This window comes from Bathycoccus prasinos (assembly GCF_002220235.1).
Source record: "Bathycoccus prasinos genomic : Chromosome_18".
Taxonomy (NCBI): domain Eukaryota; kingdom Viridiplantae; phylum Chlorophyta; class Mamiellophyceae; order Mamiellales; family Bathycoccaceae; genus Bathycoccus; species Bathycoccus prasinos.
The window spans coordinates 18,091-45,006 of record NC_023991.1 but is presented as its reverse complement, the minus strand read 5'-3'; the positions used below and the strand labels follow the sequence as shown (position 1 = coordinate 45,006).

General features: G+C 45.7%; 16 protein-coding genes across 16 annotated transcripts; 7 read left to right on the top strand and 9 right to left on the bottom strand.

Annotated features, from left to right (window-relative positions):
* Positions 1-4: 4 nt before the first annotated feature.
* On the bottom strand, positions 5-901 carry Bathy18g00250 (Predicted proline hydroxylase; the record flags this gene model as incomplete). The annotated part of the gene is made up of 1 exon (XM_007508147.1): positions 5-901. One exon carries the CDS (start codon positions 899-901, stop codon positions 5-7), a length of 897 nt encoding a protein of 298 aa, XP_007508209.1.
* A 613-nt stretch (positions 902-1,514) lies between these two features.
* On the top strand, positions 1,515-2,276 carry Bathy18g00240 (GrpE protein; the record flags this gene model as incomplete). The annotated part of the gene is made up of 1 exon (XM_007508092.1): positions 1,515-2,276. The coding sequence occupies one exon, from the start codon at positions 1,515-1,517 to the stop codon at positions 2,274-2,276; it is 762 nt and encodes a 253-aa protein (XP_007508154.1).
* Positions 2,277-2,476: 200 nt separating this feature from the next.
* On the bottom strand, positions 2,477-5,122 carry Bathy18g00230 (unknown protein; the record flags this gene model as incomplete). Its single annotated transcript, XM_007508073.1, has 1 exon — positions 2,477-5,122. One exon carries the CDS (start codon positions 5,120-5,122, stop codon positions 2,477-2,479), a length of 2,646 nt encoding a protein of 881 aa, XP_007508135.1.
* A 273-nt stretch (positions 5,123-5,395) lies between these two features.
* On the bottom strand, positions 5,396-6,179 carry Bathy18g00220 (predicted protein; the record flags this gene model as incomplete). Its single annotated transcript, XM_007508187.1, has 2 exons — positions 5,396-5,853; positions 6,008-6,179. 2 exons carry the CDS (start codon positions 6,177-6,179, stop codon positions 5,396-5,398), a joined length of 630 nt encoding a protein of 209 aa, XP_007508249.1.
* Positions 6,180-6,364: 185 nt separating this feature from the next.
* Bathy18g00210 (unnamed protein product) lies at positions 6,365-7,141 on the bottom strand (the record flags this gene model as incomplete). Its single annotated transcript, XM_007508120.1, has 1 exon — positions 6,365-7,141. One exon carries the CDS (start codon positions 7,139-7,141, stop codon positions 6,365-6,367), a length of 777 nt encoding a protein of 258 aa, XP_007508182.1.
* A 258-nt stretch (positions 7,142-7,399) lies between these two features.
* Bathy18g00200 (predicted protein) lies at positions 7,400-10,132 on the top strand (the record flags this gene model as incomplete). Its single annotated transcript, XM_007508161.1, has 1 exon — positions 7,400-10,132. One exon carries the CDS (start codon positions 7,400-7,402, stop codon positions 10,130-10,132), a length of 2,733 nt encoding a protein of 910 aa, XP_007508223.1.
* Positions 10,133-11,047: 915 nt separating this feature from the next.
* Bathy18g00190 (40S ribosomal protein S3) lies at positions 11,048-11,749 on the top strand (the record flags this gene model as incomplete). The annotated part of the gene is made up of 1 exon (XM_007508037.1): positions 11,048-11,749. One exon carries the CDS (start codon positions 11,048-11,050, stop codon positions 11,747-11,749), a length of 702 nt encoding a protein of 233 aa, XP_007508099.1.
* Positions 11,750-11,879: 130 nt separating this feature from the next.
* On the bottom strand, positions 11,880-14,456 carry Bathy18g00180 (unknown protein; the record flags this gene model as incomplete). Its single annotated transcript, XM_007508116.1, has 1 exon — positions 11,880-14,456. One exon carries the CDS (start codon positions 14,454-14,456, stop codon positions 11,880-11,882), a length of 2,577 nt encoding a protein of 858 aa, XP_007508178.1.
* Positions 14,457-14,803: 347 nt separating this feature from the next.
* Positions 14,804-16,204, top strand: Bathy18g00170 (unknown protein; the record flags this gene model as incomplete). The annotated part of the gene is made up of 1 exon (XM_007508094.1): positions 14,804-16,204. One exon carries the CDS (start codon positions 14,804-14,806, stop codon positions 16,202-16,204), a length of 1,401 nt encoding a protein of 466 aa, XP_007508156.1.
* Positions 16,205-16,364: 160 nt separating this feature from the next.
* Bathy18g00160 (novel protein containing a galactose binding lectin domain) lies at positions 16,365-18,062 on the bottom strand (the record flags this gene model as incomplete). Its single annotated transcript, XM_007508032.1, has 1 exon — positions 16,365-18,062. The coding sequence occupies one exon, from the start codon at positions 18,060-18,062 to the stop codon at positions 16,365-16,367; it is 1,698 nt and encodes a 565-aa protein (XP_007508094.1).
* A 110-nt stretch (positions 18,063-18,172) lies between these two features.
* On the bottom strand, positions 18,173-19,348 carry Bathy18g00150 (predicted protein; the record flags this gene model as incomplete). Its single annotated transcript, XM_007508044.1, has 1 exon — positions 18,173-19,348. One exon carries the CDS (start codon positions 19,346-19,348, stop codon positions 18,173-18,175), a length of 1,176 nt encoding a protein of 391 aa, XP_007508106.1.
* Positions 19,349-19,551: 203 nt separating this feature from the next.
* On the bottom strand, positions 19,552-19,860 carry Bathy18g00140 (predicted protein; the record flags this gene model as incomplete). Its single annotated transcript, XM_007508158.1, has 1 exon — positions 19,552-19,860. The coding sequence occupies one exon, from the start codon at positions 19,858-19,860 to the stop codon at positions 19,552-19,554; it is 309 nt and encodes a 102-aa protein (XP_007508220.1).
* A 93-nt stretch (positions 19,861-19,953) lies between these two features.
* Bathy18g00130 (unknown protein) lies at positions 19,954-20,163 on the top strand (the record flags this gene model as incomplete). Its single annotated transcript, XM_007508088.1, has 1 exon — positions 19,954-20,163. The coding sequence occupies one exon, from the start codon at positions 19,954-19,956 to the stop codon at positions 20,161-20,163; it is 210 nt and encodes a 69-aa protein (XP_007508150.1).
* Positions 20,164-20,869: 706 nt separating this feature from the next.
* On the top strand, positions 20,870-21,073 carry Bathy18g00120 (unknown protein; the record flags this gene model as incomplete). The annotated part of the gene is made up of 1 exon (XM_007508155.1): positions 20,870-21,073. The coding sequence occupies one exon, from the start codon at positions 20,870-20,872 to the stop codon at positions 21,071-21,073; it is 204 nt and encodes a 67-aa protein (XP_007508217.1).
* A 634-nt stretch (positions 21,074-21,707) lies between these two features.
* On the top strand, positions 21,708-24,362 carry Bathy18g00110 (predicted protein; the record flags this gene model as incomplete). The annotated part of the gene is made up of 1 exon (XM_007508100.1): positions 21,708-24,362. The coding sequence occupies one exon, from the start codon at positions 21,708-21,710 to the stop codon at positions 24,360-24,362; it is 2,655 nt and encodes an 884-aa protein (XP_007508162.1).
* A 269-nt stretch (positions 24,363-24,631) lies between these two features.
* Bathy18g00100 (CMP-N-acetylneuraminate-beta-galactosamide-alpha-2,3-sialyltransferase 1) lies at positions 24,632-26,002 on the bottom strand (the record flags this gene model as incomplete). The annotated part of the gene is made up of 1 exon (XM_007508157.1): positions 24,632-26,002. One exon carries the CDS (start codon positions 26,000-26,002, stop codon positions 24,632-24,634), a length of 1,371 nt encoding a protein of 456 aa, XP_007508219.1.
* Between the last annotated feature and the right edge of the window lie 914 nt (positions 26,003-26,916).

Genomic DNA, 26,916 nt, shown 5'->3' with positions numbered 1-26,916 from the left:
AAAACTACTGACAGGTTTTACTCTTGCACCAATTCACTTGCACCGCTCTTCGTTTCCCAGTGAACGGCCGCAAACCGTGGATGGCTTCTTTCTGCCCTTTCACGTTTCTATAGTTTCGAAACGCAACCATGGTGCCGCCGAAAGAAGGAACGCGAGCGACAATATTGGCGTCGTCCAGACTCTTTTTATTTCTCAAAAAGAGTAAATCGCCGCCGTGGTAGTCGGTCTCGTCCAGCGTCTCCTCGTTCAAGTAAATCAGAACCGAAACTGCTTTTGCTTTGTGATCGACGTGAATGCTGTCCATGCCGCCGCAGGGATTCGGTTCGCATGCTCCTCTTAACGTCACGCGGTTGTGCCATCCTTTCAAGTTAATCCCTAGTTTTGCACCAACCGCGTCTCTGAAAGCATCGCTCTCGACATCTTTCAACAGCTCCGCGTACGTCCCTTTCACCTGTCCAGTCTTTAAAACGTCTTTCTTCTCCACGTTTTTCTTATTCGCCAACGTCGTCGAGTCGAGCGCGGGAGGGAAATCGTTCAAGATTTCTCGTAATTTCTCTCGTTCGATTAAGTTTTCGACGACGATAAACTTTAACTTCTCCGGGTTTGGCATCAAGTCGGATTGTTCTATTTTCGCGATATCGAAACTTGTTATTCCTATTACTTCTTTTTCACTTAAATTTTCATCATCAGGAGCACTCACAGCACCAATACCGCCAAACTCGTTGTTTACGACTTCTGTCTCCTTCTTTTGTTGATATCTTCCAACGTTAAAATCTGTCTTGGTGTTGAACCCGTCGACGAGAAACAACACGAACACGAGGAGCACAGTGAACGTCCAATAGTTATTCACTTTTGACGACGACGAAGTTAAAGAAGAGGAGGAGTCTAATCTGCCGCTCATTATTCTATTATTGGTGGTCGGTCCCCCCAAAAGTCTGTTTGTCTCGAAATACCCAAAAAGAGGGAGAGCGAGAGCAGCAGCAGCCGAAAGGAGATGACGACGGCGGACACGAAAGGAGTTTCAAAGGGAAGGTTTGTTTCGTTGTTGTGTCGTTTGTTTTGTTGTTGGAACTTGGAACTGGGGGTGGATTCAAAATTTTTTGACTTTTTTGGGTTTTAGAATCGAGACACAATAATCGATTATTATTTAAAGAGGAAAAAGGGAGAGGAGAGTTCTTCGGCAAAAAAACAACACACAAAAAAGACACACGAAAACAAAGAAAAAGAATTCTCTTCGGATGACGACGACGACGACGATGATGATGATAAAACAACAACAACAACGAATAAGACAGAAGTCCAAGATGATATCGATGATGATGAGACAGTTCCTCTCATCATCATCATCATCATCGTCGTCGATATCATCATCATCATCGTTGGTATCGCGAGGAGGAGGAGGAAGTAGAGGAGGAGGAAGAGGAGGCGCAGGAGATGTTGCCTCTTTTTCCAATCGATCGAATTTCACTTCTTCTTCTTCTTCTTCTTTTTCGTCTTTATTATCGAGAAGGATGATGAACAACGACGCTCCATCATCATCATCTCGTCTGTTCATCTCGTCGTTCGCCTCGCGAGGAAAGAATACCAGCAGCAGATGCGTGAGCACGACTTCTCTCGCTCGAAATACCCAAAAAGAGGGAGAGCGAGAGCAGCAGCAGCAGCCGAAAGGAGATGACGACGGCGGAAAAAACAACAGCCAAGAAAAAAAAGCAGCAACCGCGGAAGGAGATGGAGCGACAGGAGGAGGAAAAGAACAAGAAGAAGAACAAAACGAACAAGAACAAAACGAAATGGCAGAGAAAGACGCTTTAATCGTCGAATTAAACGAAAGACATTTGAGAACATTAGCGGATATGGAAAACTTACGGACGCGAACGCAGAGACAGAACGAAGACGCGAAGAAGTTTGCGGTGCAAGGCTTCGCGAAAGATTTATTAGACGTGGCGGATAATATGGACCGAGCGTGCGCGACGGTGACGGAAGAGATCATCGCAGAGGCAAAGAACGACGCGGGTAAATTGGAAACTCTTTTGCGAAGTTTTAAAGAAGGCGTGGAGTTGACGCAAAGACAACTGAGTAGCGGATTTAAGAAGAACGGATTGGTAAAATTCGATCCAGTGGACGAACCGTTCGATGCGAACGAGCACATGGCGTTGTTCAACGTTCCAGTCGGGGAAACGAAAAAAGAGCCCGGGTCAGTTGCTGTGGTAACAAAAGCTGGGTATAGATTACACGATCGAGTAGTGAGAGCGGCGGAGGTGGGCGTGTATCAGTAAAGAAGAGAGAAAGAGAGAGAGAGAGAGAGAGAGAGAGTTGTTTTGTTTTATATATTTAGAGTAGTACTCCGTTTATGATAAGTACAAAGTATATACAGCAGCCGCGCTAATCTCTTTTTCTTCTATCTAGTGTTTGATAGTACTAGTAGTACCAGTAGTATACATGTCGTCGTTCTAATTTATATTTGATTCGCGTCGAGTCACGAAGAGACGGTTATTTTCGAAAAGCTCACTTCGTTAATCACGTTTGACAATCGCTCTCGAGCTTCCACTTCGATGGCGTTCAACCCAACGCTATCCTCATTTCTATCGCTTTCGAGCGCCGAGAGAACGATCGCATCGCTCGCTATAGAGTTATCTTTGGAAATCAATTCTACCAACGCCTCTAATGCGGCTAAGCGAACGCTCGAAACCGCATCGGATGCCACGAGAAAGCACAGTTTCGTCAGTAACGTGTTTTGCATTTGAAGAAGTTTCTTGTCTTGCTTTTGTATTCTCTCCTCTTGCTCGCCTAAAGCGAGTAGCGCGCGTCCAGAACACTCTGCGAACGTTCTGCGTTCCGTCCAAATCTTACTCGATGCCATTTTAATAACGCTTTCGATTGCATTTGAAGCGTCTTTATATTCAGCGCGACTGGACGAAGACCACGTCGGCGGTTCTGAAAACAGAAGCGTTAAACTGTTCTTGAACACGTAATAAAACGAATCCATCGAGCTCGCGGCTTTCCTCACGTCATGCACTGGGTCTTTCAAGAGCTTCAAAGATATGGACAGAAGAGAAGACGGTCGTGGTTGCATCGGCATGTTGTTCGAGATGTTCCCCAACGAGGAAGCCAATTCGAGTCGAACTCTCCAACTTCCCACGGAATCCGCCGCCGCCGCCGGTTTCCTAGACTTTAAAGGAGAAAGGGAAACGTAAGCGCTGGAATCTTCCGCGAGCGAAGATAAGAGGTTCACAATCGGCACAGAACGTCCAGAAGAAGGTGGAGGAGGAGAAGACGCATTTTTATTTTCGTCAGAAGTACCTTCATTCTTCATCATCGCCGAACACTTTTTTTGAAGGAGGTAATGTAACTGCGAGATGGTTACAATTTTCACCTCGTCGTTGAGATCATTCAGAAACGTTGCTTCCACGATAGGGCAGATATCCCTGACCACGATATCACCAGGAAGTGAGTTTACGATTGTTTCCAGCGACTTTGCAATTTCAAGTCTCGCTTTGTGAGCGTTTGAATTCAACAGCCAGTTCGGATCACTATGGTTAGCGTGTCCGTCGATGGCTGAAGGCGGCGGCGGCGGTGGCGGCGACGAAAGTAATCTAAACGCTTCAACAATGTCGTCCCACTTCCCAATCGGAGCTAACTTTTCGCACATGGCACCAAAATAACTCGCGCAGCTTATCCGAATCTGTTCAATATCATCATCTTTCGCGTTTGCACCGCTACGATTCGTGCTCACTTCTCGAACCGTATCGCAATATTTCTGAATCATTCCAGAAAGTTTTGCATCGTTGACATCTCCGGGTAGCAAAGAAGCGAGGACGTTACCAAGCTCGCACGACGTCAATAGCTGAACTTTCTTAGAAACGTCGTTGGAAAGCTTATCGAACAAGTCCAACACTTTATCGGTACTGATATCGGTACCCGCAGATTTTTTGTCGACGACGACCGAGTCCCAGGAGGAAATTTTCGCCAACGCGTGGAGCGATTTCACGCAGTTGAAGCGAACGGCCCAGTTTTCATCCTCACACAACAAGACGAATCCATCGATTAAAGCTCTTAAGTGCGTCTCTATTGCGGCCATTTTCGAGGCGTCCACCGTCAGTGTTATCTCTCTTAATCGTGGGGCTACTTCCACTGCGTTTTGAATAAACGTCTCTCGCACGCGATAACTTTTATCCTGCGAAGCGCTCGAGAAGCACCCAATCATCTCATCCATCGTTTCCAAATCCTTTTCGCCAATACTATTTGTTCCATGGTAACAATGTTCAACGAACGTAGTACTATTTCCTGACCCGACCAAAATATTCTTCATGACGTTCAAGGAAGATATTCGCAGCTGTTCGTCATTCTCTTTAAACATCACGTTAATCACGTGCGGTATAAGCATTCTATCGATGGAATCTCTCGTTATGTTTTCGCAAATAACCGAAAACTGTTCCTCCGTCTTTTTGACGACGTCTGGATCGTCGTCTTCCAACAGAACAAACGCAATTTCCAATAGCTTTTCTTCGTAAATCGAATCGACGGCGAGAAACGCCCGAGAGAGTAAACCCAAACTTTCCGCGCACGTTTCTCTCAACAGCGCCGATTCTCTCTCCGCGATCGTTTCGAATACCGTCATGACGATATCAGCTTCCTCGTTCGTTTGAATTCCGTTGAAATTCTTATCTTCTTCTTGGTGGCGGTGGTTGTGGTTGCCTTTATTTTCTTGGTTCCGAACGCCGCCGTCGCCGTCTCGCAAAAAGTCGTCTTCGCCATCATCACTTCTGGCACTTCTGCTGGCTAACTCGGCCAGTCTCTTCACGTGATACACGATTTGCGGTTCAGGAACCTCCTCGTTCGTCTCTTGGCCGTCGCTATGATTGCGCGCTTCGTTCAAGATACTCTCCGCGCACTCCTCTAAAATCGTCCTCTTCTTCCTCAACGGCAACGACTTCTCTTCTTCTTCTTCTTCTTCTTCTTGTTTCAATTGTTTCAAACCAACCAAGTCTAAACTGTTCGTCGACTCGATCGCCGTCGAGTCTCTCAGCTCATCGAGCGTGGGGTATTTCTCCTCCTCCAAAACTTTTGCGCGTTCATCTTCTGTCACAGGTCTTCCTCCTTTCGCGCGACTGCCGAAGAACATTTACTGTCGTAATGAGGAATATTAGAATATAATTTACCAACAAAACTTTGAGTGCGTGAAAAGAAAACGAAAATTTTATAAGCGATATAAGCGAGTTAAATTATATTTCATCGTCACTCGTCGCGTCGTGATATATAACATACATATTACAAAACACAACTCTCTCTCTCTCTCTCTCTCTCTATTCTCTCTCTCTCTCTTATTCTCTCTCTCTCTCTGTTTTACTAAGCTTCTACTACAAAAAATCTACATCTCGAAGAAGAACGAACACATTTATTCGTCTTCTTCGGAGCGCAAGCGCGCGTCCTTGTTCACTACGCAGACGTTCAATTGCGCCGCTCTCTCGACGATAGCTTTTCTCTTCAACGCAGAGACGTTGTGGGCAATTTCCGCGCAGTATTTTCTGTTGTGCATCAACAAGAGGTCCAAGTCCTTGACGTTCTTGACGACAAACTTCAAGAAGCCATTCGGCAAGACGTGTTTGGCTTTCTTGGCGGTACCGTAGCCGACGTTCGGCATGTACGGCAAACCTTTAAATTTACGTCTGAAGCGAGAATCAATACCTTTCGGTCGTCTCCATGACGTCTGTTGTTGTTGAAAGAGAGAAGGATGATCGAGGTTAGTTTGCGAGGAGTGAAAATTTGTTTTAAAACGAACGATTTTGAGAAAGACTTTTACTCCACGAGGACAAAGGGCTTCGCGGACTCGAAAAAGGGAGGGAAAATCGCGCGCTTTGAATGCGTAAAAGAGGGGGGCACGCATGCACAACATCTCGAGATGACGATTAAAATGAACGCAAAAACATTCATTTCATGCGTTTACGTCTCGATATCCCTCTTTTACGCGTCGCAAACGCGCGCTTCTCCTCCCCACAGATAAAAAGACCTCTCTCCGTCTCCACATTTCTTTTTCGCGGAAGAAATTCGACCACGAGAGTCGTCGTAATGCGCGAGTAAAAGAGACGTACCGAAACTCTCTTCGCGGTATCGGATTGATAACGCGTGAACCCGTTGGGTTTCTTCTTGATCTTGGTCGTTTTCACCAAAGGAGTCACCATTTTTTATCTCTATTCTCTCTCTCTAAATATGGCGAATTTTCATCAAGCGCCTTCCTTTTGTGTGTTTTTGGAGCTGAAAAAAGGAAGGAAGGAAGAGGAGAAAAAAATTTGGGAAAGAGTCAAAAATCTCGAACAAGCTAAAATTTTATATACATTTTTACATCGAATCTAATATATCTAACAATCTAATATCCTTTATCCATCCTTTGCTCGACCACGTCTAACCAAAACAGAGTCTCTAAATCCCTCTCTCTCGCCAACCCTTCTCTCTCGCATATCATCTGCATCGAGTTTACGACTATCTGTTTCTTCCCGTTATACAGACTCACTCTGCCTTGGACGAACACGGTTTCGCCGAGACGAAGTTTTCCGTGAAGAAGTAACACGCCGTCGTCGGCGACCATCCTCCCAAACGGGTCTCGTTCCACTTGGTTGAGAGTATAATAGTTCTCCTCTTCCTCGTCCACGAAACCGAACGAAGTATTATTATCCTCGGAAGAGGTTATCGTCGAAGGCGCCCAAATCACGCACTCGATGACTCCGGTCCCATCGTCTAAAGAGAGAAATATCTTGGAATCTTTCCTCGTGGTAAACTCGACGATAACGCCGCACAGTTCGCACTTTCGTATTCTCCTGATGATTCTTTTGGTCTTCTTCTTCTTTTCATCATCATCATCATCACTGTTTCTATGCTTTGCACCACCCACTATTCTTCTATCTTCAATCTCCCAAACGCTTTCGTTCGTATTCTCCACCGCTCGCGCGTTTAAAATTTCTTTCGCGAACACTTTCGGCGTCGCCCAAAAAAACGGGTCTCTTCCCCAATCGTTTTGGATGCGTCTTTTGTTCTCGTTATCGTACACGTGCACTCTGGAGAAGACAGTTTTGATTTTGTTGTTGTTGTTGTTCTCAACATCATCGTCGCCCCGTTCTCTCTTCTGGTTTTGGTCTTCCGTCCTCATTCTCTCATCATCATCATCATCATCATCACTCACTCTCTCTCGCTCTCTCTCTCTCTCTCCTATGAGGAATGAAATTTGATATTTTGTACGAAAGGGACACACGAGACAAATTTTTTCTCTTTTTTTTCTTTTTTTTCTTTTCTTTTCTCTCTTCACTCTAAACTTTCACTTTCTTCTGTCTGAGTGAAACAACACATAAGTCTCTCTTCTCTCTTCTTGTTCTTCTCTCTTCTCTAGAGGAGACAAAAGAAGAAGAAGATGAGCGAGACTCCTACTCCTACTCCTACTACTAAGAAGAAAGAAGAATTAAAAGAATTAAAAGAAGAAGAATTAAAAGAAGAAGAAGAACAACAAGAAGAAGAAAGTGATTCCACGGGATGGGGATTCTCGCTTCCGTCGATTTCTCTCCCGACTTCAGCAGACTTCCACTTCGCCTCGCTCTCCGATTCCATCTCCAACGTGGTGAAAGAGTTGGAAACGAAAGCAGACGAGGCGTATTCGCAGATGAAAGGAATGACGGACGAGGCCGTGAAGAATACAGTCATGGAAGCGGAAAGGATGAATCATCTCTCTCGCGATGATGATTTTAACTTGCAGGAAGAGAGTTTATCAATGAACGAGGAGGAACTCGTCGTAAAAGAGAAAGCGGCAGCGAACGCGACGAGACAGAAAGAAGAAGCGAGGAAGAAACTAGAGAAGGCAAAAGCAGAGAAAAAGAGGAAAGAAGAAGAAGAAGAAGAAGAGAAGAAGAAGAAGGAGAGAGAGAAGAAAAAGAAGAAGGAACAAGAAGAAGAAGAAGAAAAACGCGAACGCGAGCGCGCCGCCGTCGCCGCAGCAACAGCAGCAGCAGCAGCAACAGCCGCTGCTCAAAAAGAGAAGGAAGAAAACGAGAAGAAGAAGAAGAAGAAGAAAGCTTCGCCGGCGGTTCCCGACGCGAAGCAGAAACCAGCGGCGCAAGTAGCGCCGGCGTCATCGTCACCATCACCGCCACCACCACCACAAAAATCGACGAGCGAATCTGATGCCAACGCTTCTACTAGTAATAGCACTAAAGGAACAACAATAGCAACAGCAGCGGCAACAACAAAAACAACACCAACAACACCAACAAAAATAGCAGCAGTAGAGAAAGGAGCAAACGACGACGAAAGTAACGATGCAACTGCGGAGCTTCTGAGAGAGCTCGAGACGTTGAAAGCGAAACATCTCGAACAATCGAAAGAACTCGAAACGACGAAACAAGCGCTCGCGTCTCGAGAGGAAACTTTGCAAAGAAAAAACGAAGCCGACGCGGAATTGAAAAGACAAGACGAAAGCGAGGCTTTAAAACTCGAACAAGAGATGAAAGATCGCGTCGCTCAAGCTGAGCGGAAAGTCCTCGCGTTGACGAAAGAGCGAGACACATTGAAGAAATCTTTAGAGAAAAATAGAGCGGTTTCGGATGTAGTGAAAGAGAAGGATAAAATTATCGACGAGGTCATGAAAGAAGGCGAAGTGTTGAGCAAGAAACAATCAGAAATGGAAGGGACGATTAAAAAGTTGAAAGCTACGTTACGAGAAAAAGACGAAGAGATGGAAGAGCGAAACAACGAATTCGTTCGCGTGCAAGAAAATTTGAAAGTCGCCGAGATGAACAATCGAGAGTTGACGACGGATTTAGAGGAGAAGAATCAATACTTTTCGGATAAACTGGCGGAAGCGAGAAGAGAAACCGCAGATTTATCCATCACGAACTCTGGTAAAGCCAAGTTAGAGCAAGAATTATCCGAGGCGAAAGAAAGAGAATTCAATCTCGTAGAACTGAAGAAAGATTTGGAGCACGCGCTCAAGCGCAACACGGTACAATACGAACGGCAAGAGGAACGATTGAAACGAGATTTAATCGAAGTCGAGGAGAGATGCAGAATAGCTGAGGAGAAGTTGGAGGAGTTGACCAGAAAAATGCCCGAAAGCACGCGACCGCTCTTGAAACAAATCGAAAGTAACGAGAAATTAATGGATGAGAAAACAAACGAATGGCGAGAAGTCGAGGCGGTGTTGTTCGCAAGAATCGAACAGGCTGAAAGTGCGACCGAGGAAGAAAAGGCGCTGAAACTCGAAGCGATGGAGAAGTGCGAGAAGATTAACGCCGATCTGAAATCGCATAAAATGAAGATTGCTCAGAAAGATGAAGAGATTAGAAAAATACAAGACGAGTGCGAAGAGATGAAGACGGAGCGCGAGGAGGAAAAGGAAGCGCAAAAATCCGTGTTGCAAAATATCGCCGAGAAAGAAGCTAAACGAGAAGAGCGCGAAAAAGAAATAAAAGATCAAATGAAACAGTTACGGAATCTTCTCGCCGAAGAACGGGCAAAAGTGGAAAAGATTGATCGCACGTTGAACGAAGAACGGGACCGATTTGAGGAGTCGGTAAAAAGTTTGGAAGAAAAATTACGTCAAGCAAACATCAAGTTGGCAGAATTGCGCGGTCACGGTGGCGGTGGCACCGGCGGCGATGGTATCGCCCCTAGTGGCGAGAGAGTGTCAACATCAGCACAAAGCCAAAAAACCAACGGGAAAGGAGGACCGTCCATGTGGACCGTTCCCATAACGTTTGACTCTCTCTCTTCTTTTGGAGAAGGCGCGTCTTTACAAGTTCAGCAAATTTTAGAAAACGCGCAGAGACAACTTCAAGCTCGCACGGAACAGTTAGAGCTCGCGAACACGAGAATAAAGCGATTGGAGGCCACGAGAGACGCTCTGAGCGAAGAGCTCACGGCGTATTTGTTGAGCGAAGACGAAAGTTACTTTCAATCGCACGGTCAAACGTCGTTGAAAGATTTGGCCGACGCTCAGCTTCGCGAAGAGTTTACGGAAATCGAAAAGAGGTACAACGTCGTCTTGGAACTTTTGGGAGAAAAAGACGAAGAGATTGAAGATTTGAAAGATAACGTCGTTTCTTTGAAGGAGTTGGTGAACAATCTGAGTTTGCAAAACGCAGAGAGCGCGTGATTGATGATCATGACCGCGCGAGTGTATTCTTAGTATGTTATTCTTATTGATGATAGTTTCGTACCACTGGCTGTGGTGGAGGCAAAGTAGCTTTCCTCTGGCGAGAACGAGAGGGAGAAAGTTTCGTTTTATATCGTCCTTGTTCTCGTATTTTAGTCATCTTTTTGTCGCGAGTGATGAAAGCAAATAAAGCCTCTGCGCAGGGGTTCAGAATACTGTTGTTGACCTTTAAACTATTGCTACTGACGTGACATCGATATGACGCCGACGGTCTTTCTTTTCTTTCTTTTTCCTTTTCTGCTTTTGGCTGTGTGCTTCTTTTTTTTTACCAATTTTGGATTTTTCCCATTTGTCCAATTTCACACTTCTTCCCTTTTTCTTCTTCATTAAATTTGTTTGCAAACAACAAGCGAGATAAAAAAATGGTACGCGTCTCATTCTCGTTGACTTTTCCTCCGTCGTCTTCCCGTTGTTTTGGATGATACGGTTTCGTTTACGTTCGCATTCGTCTGCGCGAGGCTTTTGCACGGGTCGCGTCTCTCGCAAAAGCGGAAGGTTCCGCGAGAATTTTTTTAGGGCGGTCGATTTGGAGGGAGAAACTCCTCTCTCGTGTCTGTGCGTTTGAGCAAATGTGCGGGCCTTGCCGGTGTCAATACCAAGCTCGAGCGCACGGTGCGAAGGTGCAATCAATCCACGGACGAGATTTTCGTATCATTCACGAGTTTGTTCGCGTGAATTGCAATCATCGAGGCCTTTGATGCCTTCGCTTGGAGAGACCTTGACGCACTTTACGCGCGCGTTCAGCGAGAAAGATGGTTTTGAACATCACACAGGGCTTTCCAAAGACGCAAAATTTCTCTACGAGAAGAGAAGAATACTAACGACGATAAACTCTTTCCTTCTTTCTTTCTTTAAATGACAACGCAGGCGTCTTCCCTCAACATTTCTAAAAAGCGTAAATTCGTCGCCGATGGCGTCTTCTTCGCCGAGTTGAACGAAATGCTCGTTCGTGAACTCGCCGAGGATGGCTACTCTGGAGTTGAAGTTCGATCGACGCCGGTGAAGATGGAAATCATCATTCGCGCGACGAGAACGCAAAACGTTCTCGGTGAAAAGGGTCGCAGAATCCGTGAATTGACTTCGTTGGTCCAAAAGAGATTTGGTTTCGCCGAAGGCGCGGTCGAGTTGTACGCCGAAAAGGTTGCCAACCGTGGTTTGTGCGCCATCTCGCAGTGCGAGTCTTTGCGATACAAGTTGCTGGGCGGCTTGGCAGTCAGAAGAGCGTGCTATGGCGTCTTGAGATTCATCATGGAAAACGGCGCAAAGGGCGCGGAGGTCATCGTCTCTGGTAAATTGAGAGGTCAAAGAGCCAAGGCTATGAAGTTTAAGGATGGTTACATGATTTCTTCGGGTAACCCGGTTCGCGAATACATTGTTAGTTCGACGAGACACGTCTTGTTGAGACAAGGCGTCGTCGGTATTAAGGTGAAGATTATGCTTGATCACGATCCGAAGGGTAGAATGGGTCCGAAGACGCCGATTCCGGATACCATTATCATTAAGGAGCCGAAGGAGGATGAGAACATGGCTAAGCCAATCATCGGAGCGGAAAACTAAAGATATAAATAAAATATAGATTCTAGCACTTAAAGATGTAATAAACGCGTATTTGTCGCAAAAGTTTCAATAACATAAACAGAGAGTAGTTGTTTGCTCTATGTCTTCTACATGTGCGCGCGTTTTACGCCTACATTCCCAGCACGCTTTTGATCCCCTGTCCCTGGTCGTCGTCCTTCTCCCAATCTTCATCTTTCGTGCTCTTTTGTAACATGGAAAACAAACTCTTCTTTTTATTCTCCATCACAGACGCGCTTGAGTTGATGTTATTGTTGGCAACATCGTCGCCGAAACCCGTTCGAGCTTCATCACCTCCGAGCAAGTTGTTACCTAAGGAAGACGGCATCGTTTCAGTTTCTCTCTGTGTTGTTGCCCATTGCGAGTTTGAGTTGTCTAATGCGCTACCAAACACGAATGTTCTCGATGCAGCGCCACCGCTGATGATACCTTTCGCGAAACCGCTCTGAGATTTTGAGCTTCCGTTGCGTTTTAAGAAACTCGTCGACGATGTTCGCGCGGCGCCTAGATTTGAAAACTGAGAATTTCCTCGCGAGAGTCCACTACCGCTTCCTCCTCCTCCTCTGTTACTGAGATCGCTCGCGATCGTTTGACTCTGAGTGGTCCCTTGGCCTTTATTGTTGTACTTCGTCGATTTTTTGTTCTTCTCCTTCTCAAACAACTTCATAACCTCCATCGATACTTTACCTTCGCCGACTTCTGGTAACGCTTCGTTCTCATTTGGTTCTTGGGTATCACCCCCCGAAGCTTTCTTCATGGAAAATCGCTGGGCCTGTCTTTCTTTAAACGCTTTCGCGCCTTCGTCCTCGTCGTCGGAAACTTCAACCGCTTCCTCGGGTCGAAGGTTGCGCAGGTCATCAGAATCAGACTCGCTCTCGGAATCATCTCCTCTCTCTTGTGTTCTTCTCGTTTTCCATTTACCGTCATCGTCTTCTTCGCCATTCAATCCCCTTTTCGGTCTCTTGAATCCATTCTCTACTAACTCTTTCATTTTTTTTATGTATTCTTCGTCTTCTTGAAATTCTCTCTTCGCGTGCGCGTCCCGTCGAGCTTCATTTCTTCTCTCATCGTTATCTAAGGCAGTACCTTCTCTAAAATCAACGAAATCAGCCATTTCGTCGATTTCAGCGCGGGCGGTTTCTATATCGTCCTCGTCATCATCGTCGGTGTGACCACCATCTTCAGACATTTCGGCTTCGTCGTCGACGCCTTCGGTTGCTTTCTTAGACCTTCTCTCCTTCTTTTGATTCTTTCGATCCTCCTTGTAGAAGTTTCTCGCGAGCTTCCTTTGTTCGCGTCTTTCTTTTCCAGTCATGTCTTCTTCCTCGGAAAGTTCACCGTCGTCTTCGTCTCCGTCTTCGTCGTCTTGATTTTCCTTTGCGGTGTTGTCTTTGTCCTCGGCATGGGCCGGATCGTTGACGACAACTTTCATGGTTTTCTTGGCGGAAAGAGATTTGCGGATGAATTCTGCCGCGGCAACTTCATCGTCCGAGTCGCTCTCTTCTTCAAGCTCTATCATTTCCTCCTCTTCCTCTTCCTCCTCTTCGCTCAATAAATCCATGCCGTCGATCTCGTCAAAGTTAGTTTTCTCCTTCCCGCCGTCTTCGCCTTCATCTTCCGAAACTTCTTCATTCACTCCATCATTAACGGCGCCTTCAGCGTCCTCTTCCGCTTGGAACTCTTTCTTCTCCGGCGACGGAGGAGGTCGAGGGTACCTTGCCCGTAAATTCTCATCGTTCTCAACCATTCGTAAATTATTTTGCAACTTTTCAATAACCGGTAGGAAAGACGTGCGTTCCGCCTGGACTCTGTATCCCGGAAAATGTACGTGTTTTGCCGTTTTACGCATCAACTTCTCGTGCGCTTCGTCGGCTTCTTCTTTCTTTTGTCGCATGACGGCTTCTTTATCGTTCGGATCGATCGCTTTCTTCTTTTTACCGCCTCCTTTTTTGGTTGCTTTTCGTCCTCCTCGTCGTCGTCGACCTCCTTCGTTGTCTTCCACTTCGGAATCTGACGAAGACTCATTCTCCTCCTCCTCCGAGGAGGAAAAGTTCAACTCGGATTCAGACTCTTCATCCTCCTCTTCATCTTCGGACAGACGTCCTGTTTCCGCGAAACGTCGCTCTAAGATTCGTTCCTCGTCGTCGTCCTCTTCCATTTCTTCTTCTTCTTCTTCTTCTTCTTCGAGTTCAAATTCAAATTTGTCTCCTTCTTCTGCTTTTTCTTCGTCACCTTGACCACTAGTATTCTTCTTCGACGCGACTTTTTCTACTCTTTCGCCAGATTTGTGTTTCAAAGTCTTCTTTTTGAACGACTTTTCGACGGTGTTGTTGTTGTTGACGTCTTCTCTTTCTTCTTCTTTATCGTTTGTCTTCTTCTTAATATCAGCGGCATCAGCAATGACTTCTTCTTCTTCTTCCTCCTTCTCGTTGGTCCCTCGAACTCTTCGTTTGATGCGAATAAAGTCTTCTTCTTCTTCTTCTTCTTTATCGTTGTTTTGTTCTTTCGTCTTCTCGATCGCGGCTTCTTCAATCGTTGCGCGTTCTTCTTCTTCTTCTTCTTCTTCGTCTAATTCATCATTTTGAATTTCGTCTCCTAAAGGCGAAGGAGGAGAAGGAAGATTTGGAACTCCTTTGGATGAGACGTTCTCCTTCTCAAAAGCGACGACTTTTGTTGGTACTTCAGTCATTCTTAGTATTCTTATTCTTAGTACTCTGTTGTTCTTGTTCTCGTGTAAAATGAATACGGAAGAGGGAACAACAATATTTTGAACGTTAGTTGTGTGTGTTGAAGTGAAGAGAGTGGAACGAAAGTTTTTCTTTTTTGAATTTATTTTCTCTTCTTCTTCAACAACACACACACAAAGTTTTTTTGGTCTCCTCTTTCCTCTAATTTTCTTTCCTCTCTCTCTTCCTGAAAGAAAAAAGTTCCTCTCTCTTCTTCTCTTCTTCTTCTTCTTTCTTCTTCTTCTTCACACGAAACGAAGTTTGTTTGGTCGTTAGAAAGAAAGATATTCACAACAACAGACAAGGAATGATGGACGACGACGACGACGACGAGGAGGAAGAGGTCTTCAATCCCATCGAACGGTTTCAACAAAGTCGAGAAAAAGAAGAAACATCGAAAGCGTCGGGGTCGTCTCATCAATCTCATCAGTCGTCGTCTGATGAGAAAAAAGGAGTGAAGAAGTTGAAATTCGTGATTCGACCAAAAGAGGAAAAAACAGCAGCAGCAACGGGTGCGACTGATGATGAGAAAGAGGAAGGAAAAGGAAGATCTACGGTTCAATCGACGAGGGAAATGTTCGAGAAGTTTTCTTTGAAACCACCGCCCGGGTTTTCCTCAAACAAAGCGACGACTCCTTTTTCTTCTTCTTCGTCAAAGAAAAAGGAAAAAAAAGAAGAAAAAGAAGAAAAAGTCGAAGAGGAAAGAAACGAAGGTTGGCTCACGCACGGGAACGACGCGTGGCAGGAAACGAGAGGACACGAGGAAGAGAGCGAACGAGAGGAAAAGTACGTGGATGAGCTGACGCACACGGCAAAGAAGAAATACGGGAAATACGCGTTCGTGGAAGAAGCGAGTTCGCCGAGCGGGATATTGAGCGATTTACAGGTCGCGGAACCGCTCGAGTTTGATTCCGTAAAGACGAAAGAAAGAACAAACAAGTCAGACAGTAGTAGTAACAGAAACAACAATAACAACAACAACAAAAGAAAAGAAGAAGAAGTAGACGTGTCGGAGTCGTGTTTACTCGAATCGTCCATGGAGAACGACCCGTTTAAAATCGACGACGAGTTCGACGACGTTCGAAAACTAGAAATTAGAAATGCGAACAGAGCTCGCTCCCCCCCGAACGAAGATCAAGTCGCGCACGCGAGGGTACTCGTGCAATCTGGGATTGTAAAATTTAATTTGAACGATTTACGCGGCGCTTTGTGCGATTTCCAAAACGCGTGCGTTCTTTTGCGCGATAATTACCACTCGGGAGATATCGCGTTCGCAAAGGCAAAGACGCACTTAGTCGCGGCGTTTTTGATTTTAAAGTGCGAAGAGAACAAAGGAAACGTAGATTTGTGCGCGAAACTCGCTCGCACGTTAGCAACGGTCACGTACATGGCAGACGAGAGCGTATTTGGCGGGTTTAGTCAACAGTTTCTGCTCAGTCCGAAACTGATTTGTCGGTGTTTGCGATTCGCCTCGGCGAAGAATTTCCACGCCAAATATTACCTAGCGGCGAAGGAGTACTTGGAAATCCTTCTGAAACCGTTCTTCTGCGCAGATCCCAACACGGAAGCGGCGTTGAATGGCATGAAGACGCAGTGCGAAAACGCAGAAAAACAGCAGCACGGAACGACGAGAAAAGTAGACGAGATGGAAAGTCAAAAGCGCGCGCGCGATATCATCGACGAGCTTTTCGAGGCAGCGCGCGGTGGCTAGAGTTCTCTTTTCTAAAAAAGGATATGCGTTTTTTTCCATTACTTTTGTACGCATGATGCTATCGGGCCTCGCCACATATTATCGCACGTTTGCGTTTCTTGAATGAGACTCCCCTCAATAATTCCGCTTTGCTCAGTCGTTGCCGCTTCGCCTTGCCATTTTAACCAGGCAAGTTCTTTCGACAACACTTATAGTCCGAATTTGAGTATGATGCCTGTGACCCGCTTCCACCCTGTAACCAATAAGTTGTGCCAGTAACATCCTTTTGGTAGCCCGTGCAAAGCTCTGAACTAAGGCACAGATTCGCGATGCATACTTCGTCCCACGCCCCATTTACGCGACAACTATGGGAATAACGAAAATCGCCACTGGTATACGTCTTTGCACAGACTTCATCATTCTCACCAGCGCCATTCGTAGCGCAGAGTGAGCTCGAACCATAAGCGTACATGCACAACGCCGTACCGCCGTCACTTGCAAATACTTCACTAAATCCACTCGTACAGTCTCCTATGGGTGGGCTATTGGATACTGGCGGGGGCGGCGTCGGTGGCGTCGGCGGCGACGGGTGCGTGAAAGATATCGTTTCAATTCCGTAGCCGTTCTCGTTTCTCGCCGTGGCCAGATCGTTATAATTTCTAGACAACCATCCCGTTGCTACGTTACCTATCGTGCACGTCGACTCACTCCCATCGTAAGATCTGTAATATCCCGCTGCGAGCGGTTTATAATAGCACTCTTTCGAATCTTTTTTAATTTCAAATTGCACCATTTTACACCAGTCATCGACCGATTGAAACGCGGCAATGTACGTGCGCGAATTCTCAGTTTGCTGCTCGCTTTTGCTTGTGTCGAAAACCGTCGTTGTCGCACCCTGATATTCCGATGCCATCGACAACCCCATAAACGCTGCCTCCCTTGGTATGAACGTCTCGATAACTTCACACTCACCGAGAAGAAGATAGTTGTCCTTGTCGCCGCCGTCGAAGGCTAAAGCATCCGTCTCGCAGGACGTCCCGGACCAGTTTTCCTTACAGCCACAAATCCAATCCGTCCCGTTATGTTGTAAACCGTCTGCACCAGGAGGCATGCAATACGGAGGTGTTTTGGTGTTATTTTCCAATTGCGTTTGCAGTTGCAAAAGTGTCGCCGTCGCGTTTTCGATATCTTCTATTCTCGAGTTGAAACGTGATAAACCGTATCCTCCAATATTAATATCACCCTCGGAAACGTTCATGTTCCCGTACACTTTCATTTCCGACGCCGAAACGTGTACTTCACCAACACCGTTGATCACGCCAACTGTTCCATCTTTGGACAATACAATAGGCCAATCTGGAACGCACTCGTACGTAACATTGAGATATTTCGCGGTTCCTGCACACGTTTCACCGAAATTACTATTGGACGCAGTCATCTCGCACGATTGAGTGCCATGACACGAATCTTTCACATCATCGAACGTCGAAGTGGAGAGACACGCGGTGTTTTTGCTTGCACCAGCGTTTCCTTCCATTGGACACGTCTCAGAATCCGTTCTTCCATAGTTTGCGCGTATAATTTTAATCAGCTTTGTGCCACAATGTAACGCGACGGTGTTGGTCTCGCACGCGATTTCTGATATCACTTCTGCGCTGATCGGTGTTAGAACGAAGGAGAACAGCACGATCAACGCGATAACGAAGAAGGAGGAGAAGAAAGAGGACGGAGAAGAGGAGGAGAGGAACATCCTATTCAAATAAAAAGTGTGCGCGTGTGCGCTCTCTTTTTTTTGACGCGTTGTTTGTTTCTTTGTTAAACGCGACCTCTCGTTTAAATGTTCGTTTTGTGCTGTCTGAAACAGCCGCGAGTCACGCATCACGTCGCTACACGCATTCTGCTATTACAACTACTAGTACTATTATTACTGCATGAACTATAATCCTCAGCTACTACGAGCATACGCTCGAATTTCCTTTTCCCTTTCTCTTACACGAACAAATCGAACGTATACACCATCGACGAATCGGTTTTCGCGTACCTCCTTTTGGACTTTACGCCGCTTTCAAATAGAAAATAACTGGTCGTGTACCCGACGTAATCATTCACCACTCGCGCTCCTTCATTTTCTAACGCACCAATCGACCATAACATCGCGGGACCAACAACAGTAACGATTAACTTTCCATCATCCTGAAGTGAAACTTGAAACTCTTTACAGAAGCCGTAGTTGAGAAAAACTTGCAACAACGCTTTAACGCCGTCGACAATTTTTACAGAGTTCTCCTCTTGGGAGCCATCGAGATTGATGAATTCGGGAACACCATCGAACGGTTTGTCTTCCGTCAACTCGAAGCCATTCTTTAAGAAATTGAAAATATTCCGGCCAACCAAGTAACTAAACGCTGGAATCAATTCTTTCCGGGTCGCGAATTTTTCATCTCGTTTCACGCGTTTCACTTCGCCTTCAAACCCAAGCTTCTCTTCAAACTCCATGTCCGGTTTTCCGTTGTTTCGGTTCAAAATCGCGTTCAAGGTTGAATATTGCGAAAAGCTAATGTGGTCAAAGTATAATGGATTCTTCAAATCTCCTTGTTCCATCGCGAGCGGGTAAATCAAAGACTTGTACGCCTCGTACGATAACTGCCGCGTCTTCCAAGACTTAATCTGAAACTCATCCATCGCGCAAATGTTCAGCTCATCTATGGCATCGTACGATGATCTCAATAAAGCAACGGCTAATGCTATTTCTAAAGTTTTTCTCAAGAAAACCGGAGGGTCGCCCCATTGCGAAATCTCTTTGAACTCGTCGCTGATATCTATGTTTTGAGGTCGAAATAAATCTCCCTCTTTTCCTATTTCCTCCTCCCCGAACGCGTACGAGGACGAGAGGAATACAGAGAAAGGGGAGGAGAATAACGAGGAAGAGGAAAGGAAAGCGAGAGCCATCAGCGCTTCTCTTCTGTTTTTGCACTGCTTAGTGTTGTATCGAGTTTGCGTTTGCGTTTGCGTTTGAGTTGTTGTCGTCGCGTCGTCGTCGTTACAGATATCCAACATTTCTCTTCGACCTCTTCTTCGGCTTCTTCTGTTCGTTCGGTTTAAGGATGAAGCAGATCCAAAAGCACAGAGGACGTCAAAGACACAGCGCGAAGTCAAAGTGAACATTTTCGTGTGCTCGTCGCTCTCTTATTAAGAGTGCGTAGGGCGGTAAAATCGTTCGTTGTTATGAGAGAAGGGAAACGGAGATGATGTCGTCGTCGTAGGTAAATTTTTGAGAAAAGTGACGACGACGTAAAGGTAAACGAGGAATGGATTCAAGATTCAAGTAATATTTTTTATACACACAACTCACGAAGCATCATATATTTTTATCGGACGAAGAATACCGCGCCTTTATCGAGGACGTTGTTGATTTTCCCTTGCAATCCCTCGTCTGGCTCTGGTGCGGAAAACGCCGTGTTCCCTTCGTCCCCGTCCTCTTTCATCGCTTTACACTCGTCCGAGCACGTCTCGTTGCAATAGTCGTCAGATTTTGGCGCGAGATCTAAACACGCTTTGACGCACTGTTTTCGATGAGTATTACGATGAGTTGGTTGGGTGAAGATGAGAGCGATAAAGGTGAGTGATAAGGTACACCGACGAAAAATGAAAACAGAAAGAAATATATGAATATACATATCGCTCGCGAACGCCGACGAGACTATGATGAAAGAAACCAACGTACCGTCTTTGTGCACTTTTCCACTTGCTCGTCTGCATGTGCGGAGAAGATGTCCGCGTTCCCGGCGATGGGCATCGTCATCGTCGACGTGGCCACAGTCAAGGACGCGGCAAAGCACACCGCCGTTTTCGTCGTAAACCTGAACTTCTCGTTCTCGTTGTTTTCTTTTGTTGTTCTTAAACTTCTTCTTCTCGATGACGATGAAGTTGATGATGGTTTTGTCTTATTTTTCTCTTCTTCAATCGTACAACAACAATAAAGAGAGGGTTGTCGCTTCAGCACTTTTCGCGCGCTCGCGTTGTTGTTGTTCATGCGACGAACAGTGGTGTTGGTGGTCGAGAGTGTCGTCGTCATCTTCATGTGGTCGTTTCTTTTTTTACTCTTCTCCCGTCGATAAAAAGTGTTACTGTTATCGCGCAGCAAAGATACTAATGAAGAAACTCGTGTCTGATGACTCATCAGAGGACTGATTTCTCTGATTTCTCTGATTTCTCTGATTTCTCTCTGAGATTTCTCTGATTTCTCTCTTCTCAAATTTTTCCTATTTTTTTTGTTCTCACAAAAACACACAAAGAAGAAGAGAGATGTTTCGACGCGCAAAAGTCTTCTCGAGAGTACTCTCATCATCATCATCATCATCATCATCATCATCATCATCATCATCATCATCATCATCATCATCGTGTTTGTTAAATAATGGAAGAGAAAGAGCGCTCTCGTTCAAATCATCATCATCATCATCATCTTCTTTTCCATCACAACATGCATTTTTGAAACCCTCCTTGAAGTCTTTCTCCTCTTGTGGGTTCAGTGCGGCTTTCCGTCAGACGACGTCTCTTCTTTCTTCTGCATCGACGACGACGACGCGAACAGTATTGCAAAATAACAACTTCATCACCTCATCGGCACAGAAGAAACGATCGTACGTAGGAGTTGTCGTCGAAGATGGGAACGTAGACAGAGCCATGCGAAGAATGAAACGAACCATGATCAACGAGAAGATGTTCGATGCGTTTAAAGAGAGACTCGGACAAGGACGCGACGCCGGGTTTAAGAAACCGAGCGAGAAGAGAGTGTTGGCGTTAAAAGAGAGAGATAGGAGAGTGTTCAAGAAGAAACTGAAACAGAAGATTGGATGGATCTTACGCAGACGAGAACGAGGGTTTTAAACGTGATTTGATAAATATACGTAAGCGAAAAGAAGTACGTATGTTCGCTCGCGAGCGCGCGTTTCTCAAGTCGTCGTCAGCGGTGCCAAAAGTAGTAATATATAATAGTGTTTAGAGAATAAGTAAAAGCGAGAGTAGTAGTCATTTTAGTAATAGTAGAGTAGTTGTAAGTGGTACGCATCAGTCATGGTCAATGTGCCCCTTTTTAAACGCAGTTGTTAGAGTACTTCACGAGAACACCTAAACGCATCGTCATTTTTTGTGCTCTTCTTTTCATGCATCACACTGCAATTTTGTGCAGTCTTTTCTCTTTTTTTTTTTTTTTTTTGGTTTTTTGTCTGTCTCAAGTCTGTCGACGCTTCTGTCAAAAACTCTTGCTTCACAACAAAGAAGAAGAGTTTAAAAGTAAACACACACACACTATATATATATTATAGAGAGAGACGAGTCGGAGTGATTCGTTTTCCTCCTTCTTCCTCTCTCTTTCTATTAGTGAACATCTATCAATCAGAGAGACAAAAGAGAAGGTGTTTGTGTTTTTGCGATTGATTTCCATTTTTCCTCCTCCTCTCGAGAGAGAGAGTTTGTGTATAAATTCCCCCCTTCTTCTTAGAAGAAGAATACAAAGAAGAAGATGGCGGACATCACGCAGATTCTGGTCAACACCCAAAATCCGGATCAAACCGTTCGATCTCAAGCCGAGCAGCAGTTGGAGCAAGCCAAAGAGGCGAATTTTTCCTTGTACCTCTCCTCGTTGGCGAAAGAACTCGGAGATGAGTCGAAACCGAGCGAAGTCCGACGACTCGCCGGTTTGATCTTGAAAAACAGCATCGACTCGAGGTCGTACCAAACGAAGAAGAGTTTACAGCAAAAATGGCTCAATCAAGTCGATCAAAACCAACGGATGGAGATCAAGTCTATGATTTTCCAGGCGCTGAGCTCGCCTGTTCAGGAGATTCGACACACGGCGGCGCAAGTGGTGGCTAAATTTGCCGCTGCGGAGATACCGGCGAAACAGTGGCCGGAGCTGATACCGCAGTTGCAATTGAGCGTTTCCGGTCCTCAAAGTTCCACGGAATTGAAGCAATCGACGTTGGAAGCTTTAGGATACATCTGCGAGGAATTATCGTTGAACGGAGAGCAAGGGGATGATTTTGGCGGCATGGGCGGTTTGGACCAAACCGCGGTGAATACGATGTTGACGGCTATTATTCAAGGGATGGACAAAACGGAAACGAACAACGAGGTGCGATTAGCGGCGTGTAACGCGTTATCGATCGCGTTAACGTTTGCCTCGGAGAACTTTTCCAAGCAGCAAGAGAGAGATTACATCATGCAAGTGACGTGTGAAGCGACGGTCTCGCCGGATCAAAGGATTCGATACGCCGCTTTTGAAGTTTTAGTCGGCGTCGCGGAGGAGTATTACGAGTATCTCGAAAGTTACATCTCCGCAATTTACGATTTGACCGTGAAAGTTTTACACGGAGACGATCCTCAGATTGGTTTACAAGCGATTGAGTTTTGGTCGTCGATTTGCGAGGAAGAAATTGGAAGAAAGGATGCCATCGAAGACGGCGAACGGGACGTCAAGTATCATCAATTCATCGAAAAGGCGTTGGGAGTGTTGACGCCGATGTTGCTCGAGCAGTTGACGAAACAAGAGGAAGGTCAAGACGAAGACGAAAACGCGTGGAATTTAGCCATGGCGGGCGGAACGTGCTTGAACTTGATCGCAAACTTGACCGGCGATCAAGTCGTGGACGGCGTCATGCAATACATCACGCAAAACATCCAACAAGATAACTGGAGACAAAAGGAAGCCGCTCTGTTTGCTTTTGGTGCTATTTTAGAGGGTCCGTCGAGAGAAAAATTAGCTCCTCTCGCGAACGATGCGTTGCCGTTCTTGTTGAACTCGATGAACGATAAGAACACGCACGTGAAAGATACCACGGCTTGGACGATTGGACGCGTCTTTGAGTTTGTGCAATCGCCGGAGTATCGTTTGATCACGCAGAGTAATTTGGGAACGACGTTAGCGGCGCTGACGGAATCTCTCAAAGACGTGCCGAACGTCGCTGGGAAAGCGTGCTGGAGTATTCAGAATTTAGTCACCTCTCTCGGTGAAGATGATCAATTGCGACCGGCACTTTCGCCGTTTTTCCAGCCCATCGTGCAAGCGTTGTTGGTCACCGCGGAGAGACCGGATGCGGAGATGAAGTTGAAAGTGGAATGTTACGAAGCGTTGAACGATATCATTCGAGGTGCGAGCACAGAAACGTTAGTTACGGTGCACCAGCTCATTCCCGTCGTCTTGCAAAAGCTCGGGAGCACGTTCGAGACGCAAGTGACTTCCCAAGACATGTTGGAGAAGCAAACCGATCAACAGGCGTTGTTGTGCGGAACTTTGCAAGTTATCATTCAACGCTTGGGATCGGAAGAAGCGGCGAAAGGCTCCTTGGCGCAGCACTCTGATAACTTGATGACTGCTTTTTTGAGAGTTTTAGCGAATCGATCTGCGACTGTGCACGAAGAAGCCATGCTCGCGGTCGGCGCTTTGGCGCACTCGGTAGGTAAAGATTTCGAAAAATACATGGAGGCGTTTTACCCGTTCGTCGAGGTTGGTTTGAAAAACCACGAAGAGTTTTCTGTGTGCCAAGCGACGGTTGGTGTGGTTGGGGACATCTGTAGAGCATTAGACGAAAAGTTGGCGCAATGGTGCGACAACATCGTGTTTTTGTTGTTGCAAGATTTGCAATCGTCCGAGTTACACAGAGCCGTGAAGCCGCCGATTTTGAGCTGTTTCGGAGACATTGCTTTGGCGGTTGGTCCTTCGTTCGATAAATATCTCGAATTCGTTTTACCCATGTTGCAAAGCGCGACGAGTTTGGCGATGACAAATCAAGATCCAAACGTTGAATTAGACGAAGATACGGTGCAATACAAGAACGATCTCAGAAATGGCATTTTCGAGGCGTACACCGGGATTTTGCAAGGGTTCCGAGACGATAAGTCCAAAATCGCGAGTTTGGCGCAGCACGCGCGCTTTATTTTATCCTTCATCGAAGACGTTTCAAAAGATCCGTACAGAGACGCGAGCGTAACGAGGAACATGATTGCGTTGTTGGGAGATATGGCGGATACCATGGACGGTATCGGCGAGCTGTTCAAAGAAAAGACGTTTTACCAAGCGTTGTTCCAAGAACTTCACTCGCAATCTTCAGATGACACCAACTTTGACTCGACTTTGCACTGGGCGAGCGAGCGCATCGCCCTAAGATTGACGCAATAATACCAGTAATAATATACTAATACGAATAGCTGACGAATTGACTGACGATAGCATAACTAATAAATAATTAAGAATAAGAAGAGAGAGAGAGAAAGGGAGAGAAAAGAAAGACGTGAAGCGCTTTTTTTTTGTAAGAAGTACCAAAGTACAAACGAATCAAATACACGACACTCTTCATAAAGCGTGAACAATTTAATATACGAGTAAACTGCTAAACGCCTTCAACTACTAGTACTACTACTACATTACATTCTTGTTCTCTATGATTGCTAATAATTGAATCTACATTCTTCTTTTGCGTTGCAAAAGTTAATAACTCCATCGTTGGCCATTGTCCTAAACATGATGTCTTCCGTGTCAAAGCTGTGCACTGGGTTCCCATAACTCCTATGCGTTTGTTTCAAACGATAATACTGGTACGGATCGCCTCGCTGGCCTTTTCCTAAACCGTACACTGTGATATTCACGCACAACGGACGTAACATTGCGATACCTACTAAACCCGACGACGCGCAATTACCGCCTTTGAAGTTTTTCGAGTGCTTCTTCTCGTAACATTTTCGGAACTTCTTCAACGAATTCTCCGCCACCGCTCGGATTTCAGGCATGAGAAATAAAGTCTGCACGTCTTTTCGTTTCAACTTATTCTTTACGTAATACGCTAACCGAACGAAATTTTCCGCCGCCGTGCGTGAAGAAATCAGAGTGACTCCTTTTTCCAAAGGCCACCCTCCGCCTCGGTAGATTTTGTTTATGCCGCTTCCGTCGTGGTATGCGATTGTCCACAATCTATTTAATAATCTGTGCGTTGTTTTCTTTCCGACGAACTTTTCGTATCCTTTCGTCGGGGCTTGATTGATGCGCACGACTACATCGTTCGCGTCGATTTGTTTCCCGTAATCCATTTTGAGAAGATGTCCTGAGTTCCCGACGAGCGCACACGTTCGCCAGGGCGCGTCGCCATTTGCTGCTACACTATTTGTCGCTACTACTGCTGGTGCTGCCAAAATATCTCTCCCAGAGTTTGGTAATATGGACGCGGGGATCTTCTTATCTCGATAAGCTCCCGTGTTTTCGTAGTTCTTTCTATGCGCGAGTGTGGAAACGATGGTTGCTTTATTTGCTTTCGCTTTTGGCGGGAAGAGTGCGATGTACTCTGGCGAGCACGCGTGCGAGTGCGAAGCGTGGCGAGAGAACGTTGTTGTCGTCGTAGTTTTCTTTGTTTTTGAAGCAACTGCTTCTTCACTTTCTGCTTCATCTCGTTTGACATTTTCCTCTTCGTCGTTATCTTCGTTTCGAACATCTTCCTCTTGGTCACCAACACCTAATAATTCCCCCGTCTGTCCGTTTTCTTCTTCTTCTTCTTCTTCTTCTTCTTCTTCTTCGTTCTTTCCGTGCACTTCCACCTCATCCTCGACTAATACTTTGGTCGATTCTTCCTCGTCTGGATTTAAGAATCCCGCATCGTCTGCGCCGAGAAGTCCTTTGATTTTTCCTTCTTCCTTTCCAAATGCAAAAGGACTCAAAGGTGATGATGATGATGTAAACGACAGACCCACTCCTGCGAGCAATAATACAAAGGAAACGAAAAGAGTTATTATAATAATCAATCGCCGTTGCCTTCTTCCTTTCACATTCATCCCTATTGTTGGTATTGTTGCTGGTGTCGTCGTCGAAATCATCGTCATCATCGTATCCTCGTCGTCGCCATTTTATCGAAGAATACGTACGTGTGGTGAGTACACGTTTTGTCCCGAAACTTTCTGTTTCGTTGCTTTTTTTTTTTAAAGGGGGAAATTATTAGGGTTGTGTGTGCAAAACGGGGTGGACGAATTCTTTTTTTGCTTTTCCCTCACAAAAAACAAACAAAAATTAGTCCCCTTCGATGAGAACAACAACGGGGTTCACCTTTGGCACACACGGTGGAAGAGCAGGATTAAAAACATCCTCTTCCTCTTCTTCTTCTTCTTCTTTAGTCAGACAATTCCTGCCTTCATCTTTGGTGCGCTTTCTCGACGCGCGCGACAACAACACTTTTGATTCGTCGTCGTCGAGATTTAGACGAGGAAGGAATTGCGCTTTATTTTCAACGAACGCCGCCGGGAACGATTCACGACAACAACAACAACAACAACAACAACAAAGAGGAAGAGGAGGAAGAGGCAGAGGAGGAAGAGGCGAAGGGAGAGAAAGAAGAGGAAGAAGACAAGACGTGGATTCATTCGATGATTCCGGTGGTTGGGGCGCTGGTTTACGAAACGCGCGACAAGGAGGAGGAGGAGGAGGAAAAGGAGGAGAAAAACAACAATTAAAACCGATTTTTTCAGCCTCTGCGGAACAACAATATCAACACGAAGTAACACAAAGCGTTGGTGGAGGAGCAGTACCACCTCCGGCACCACCAGGATGGAAACCAAGTGTGCGCGAGGATATGCAAAACGATTTCGATGCCATCAGAGCGGCGACTACGGAACCGCCTCGAGACGGTATGAGGAGTACGACCAAGAAAACATCGTCTTCGCCAAAAAATACGACGACAAACAGGTTCAAAGAG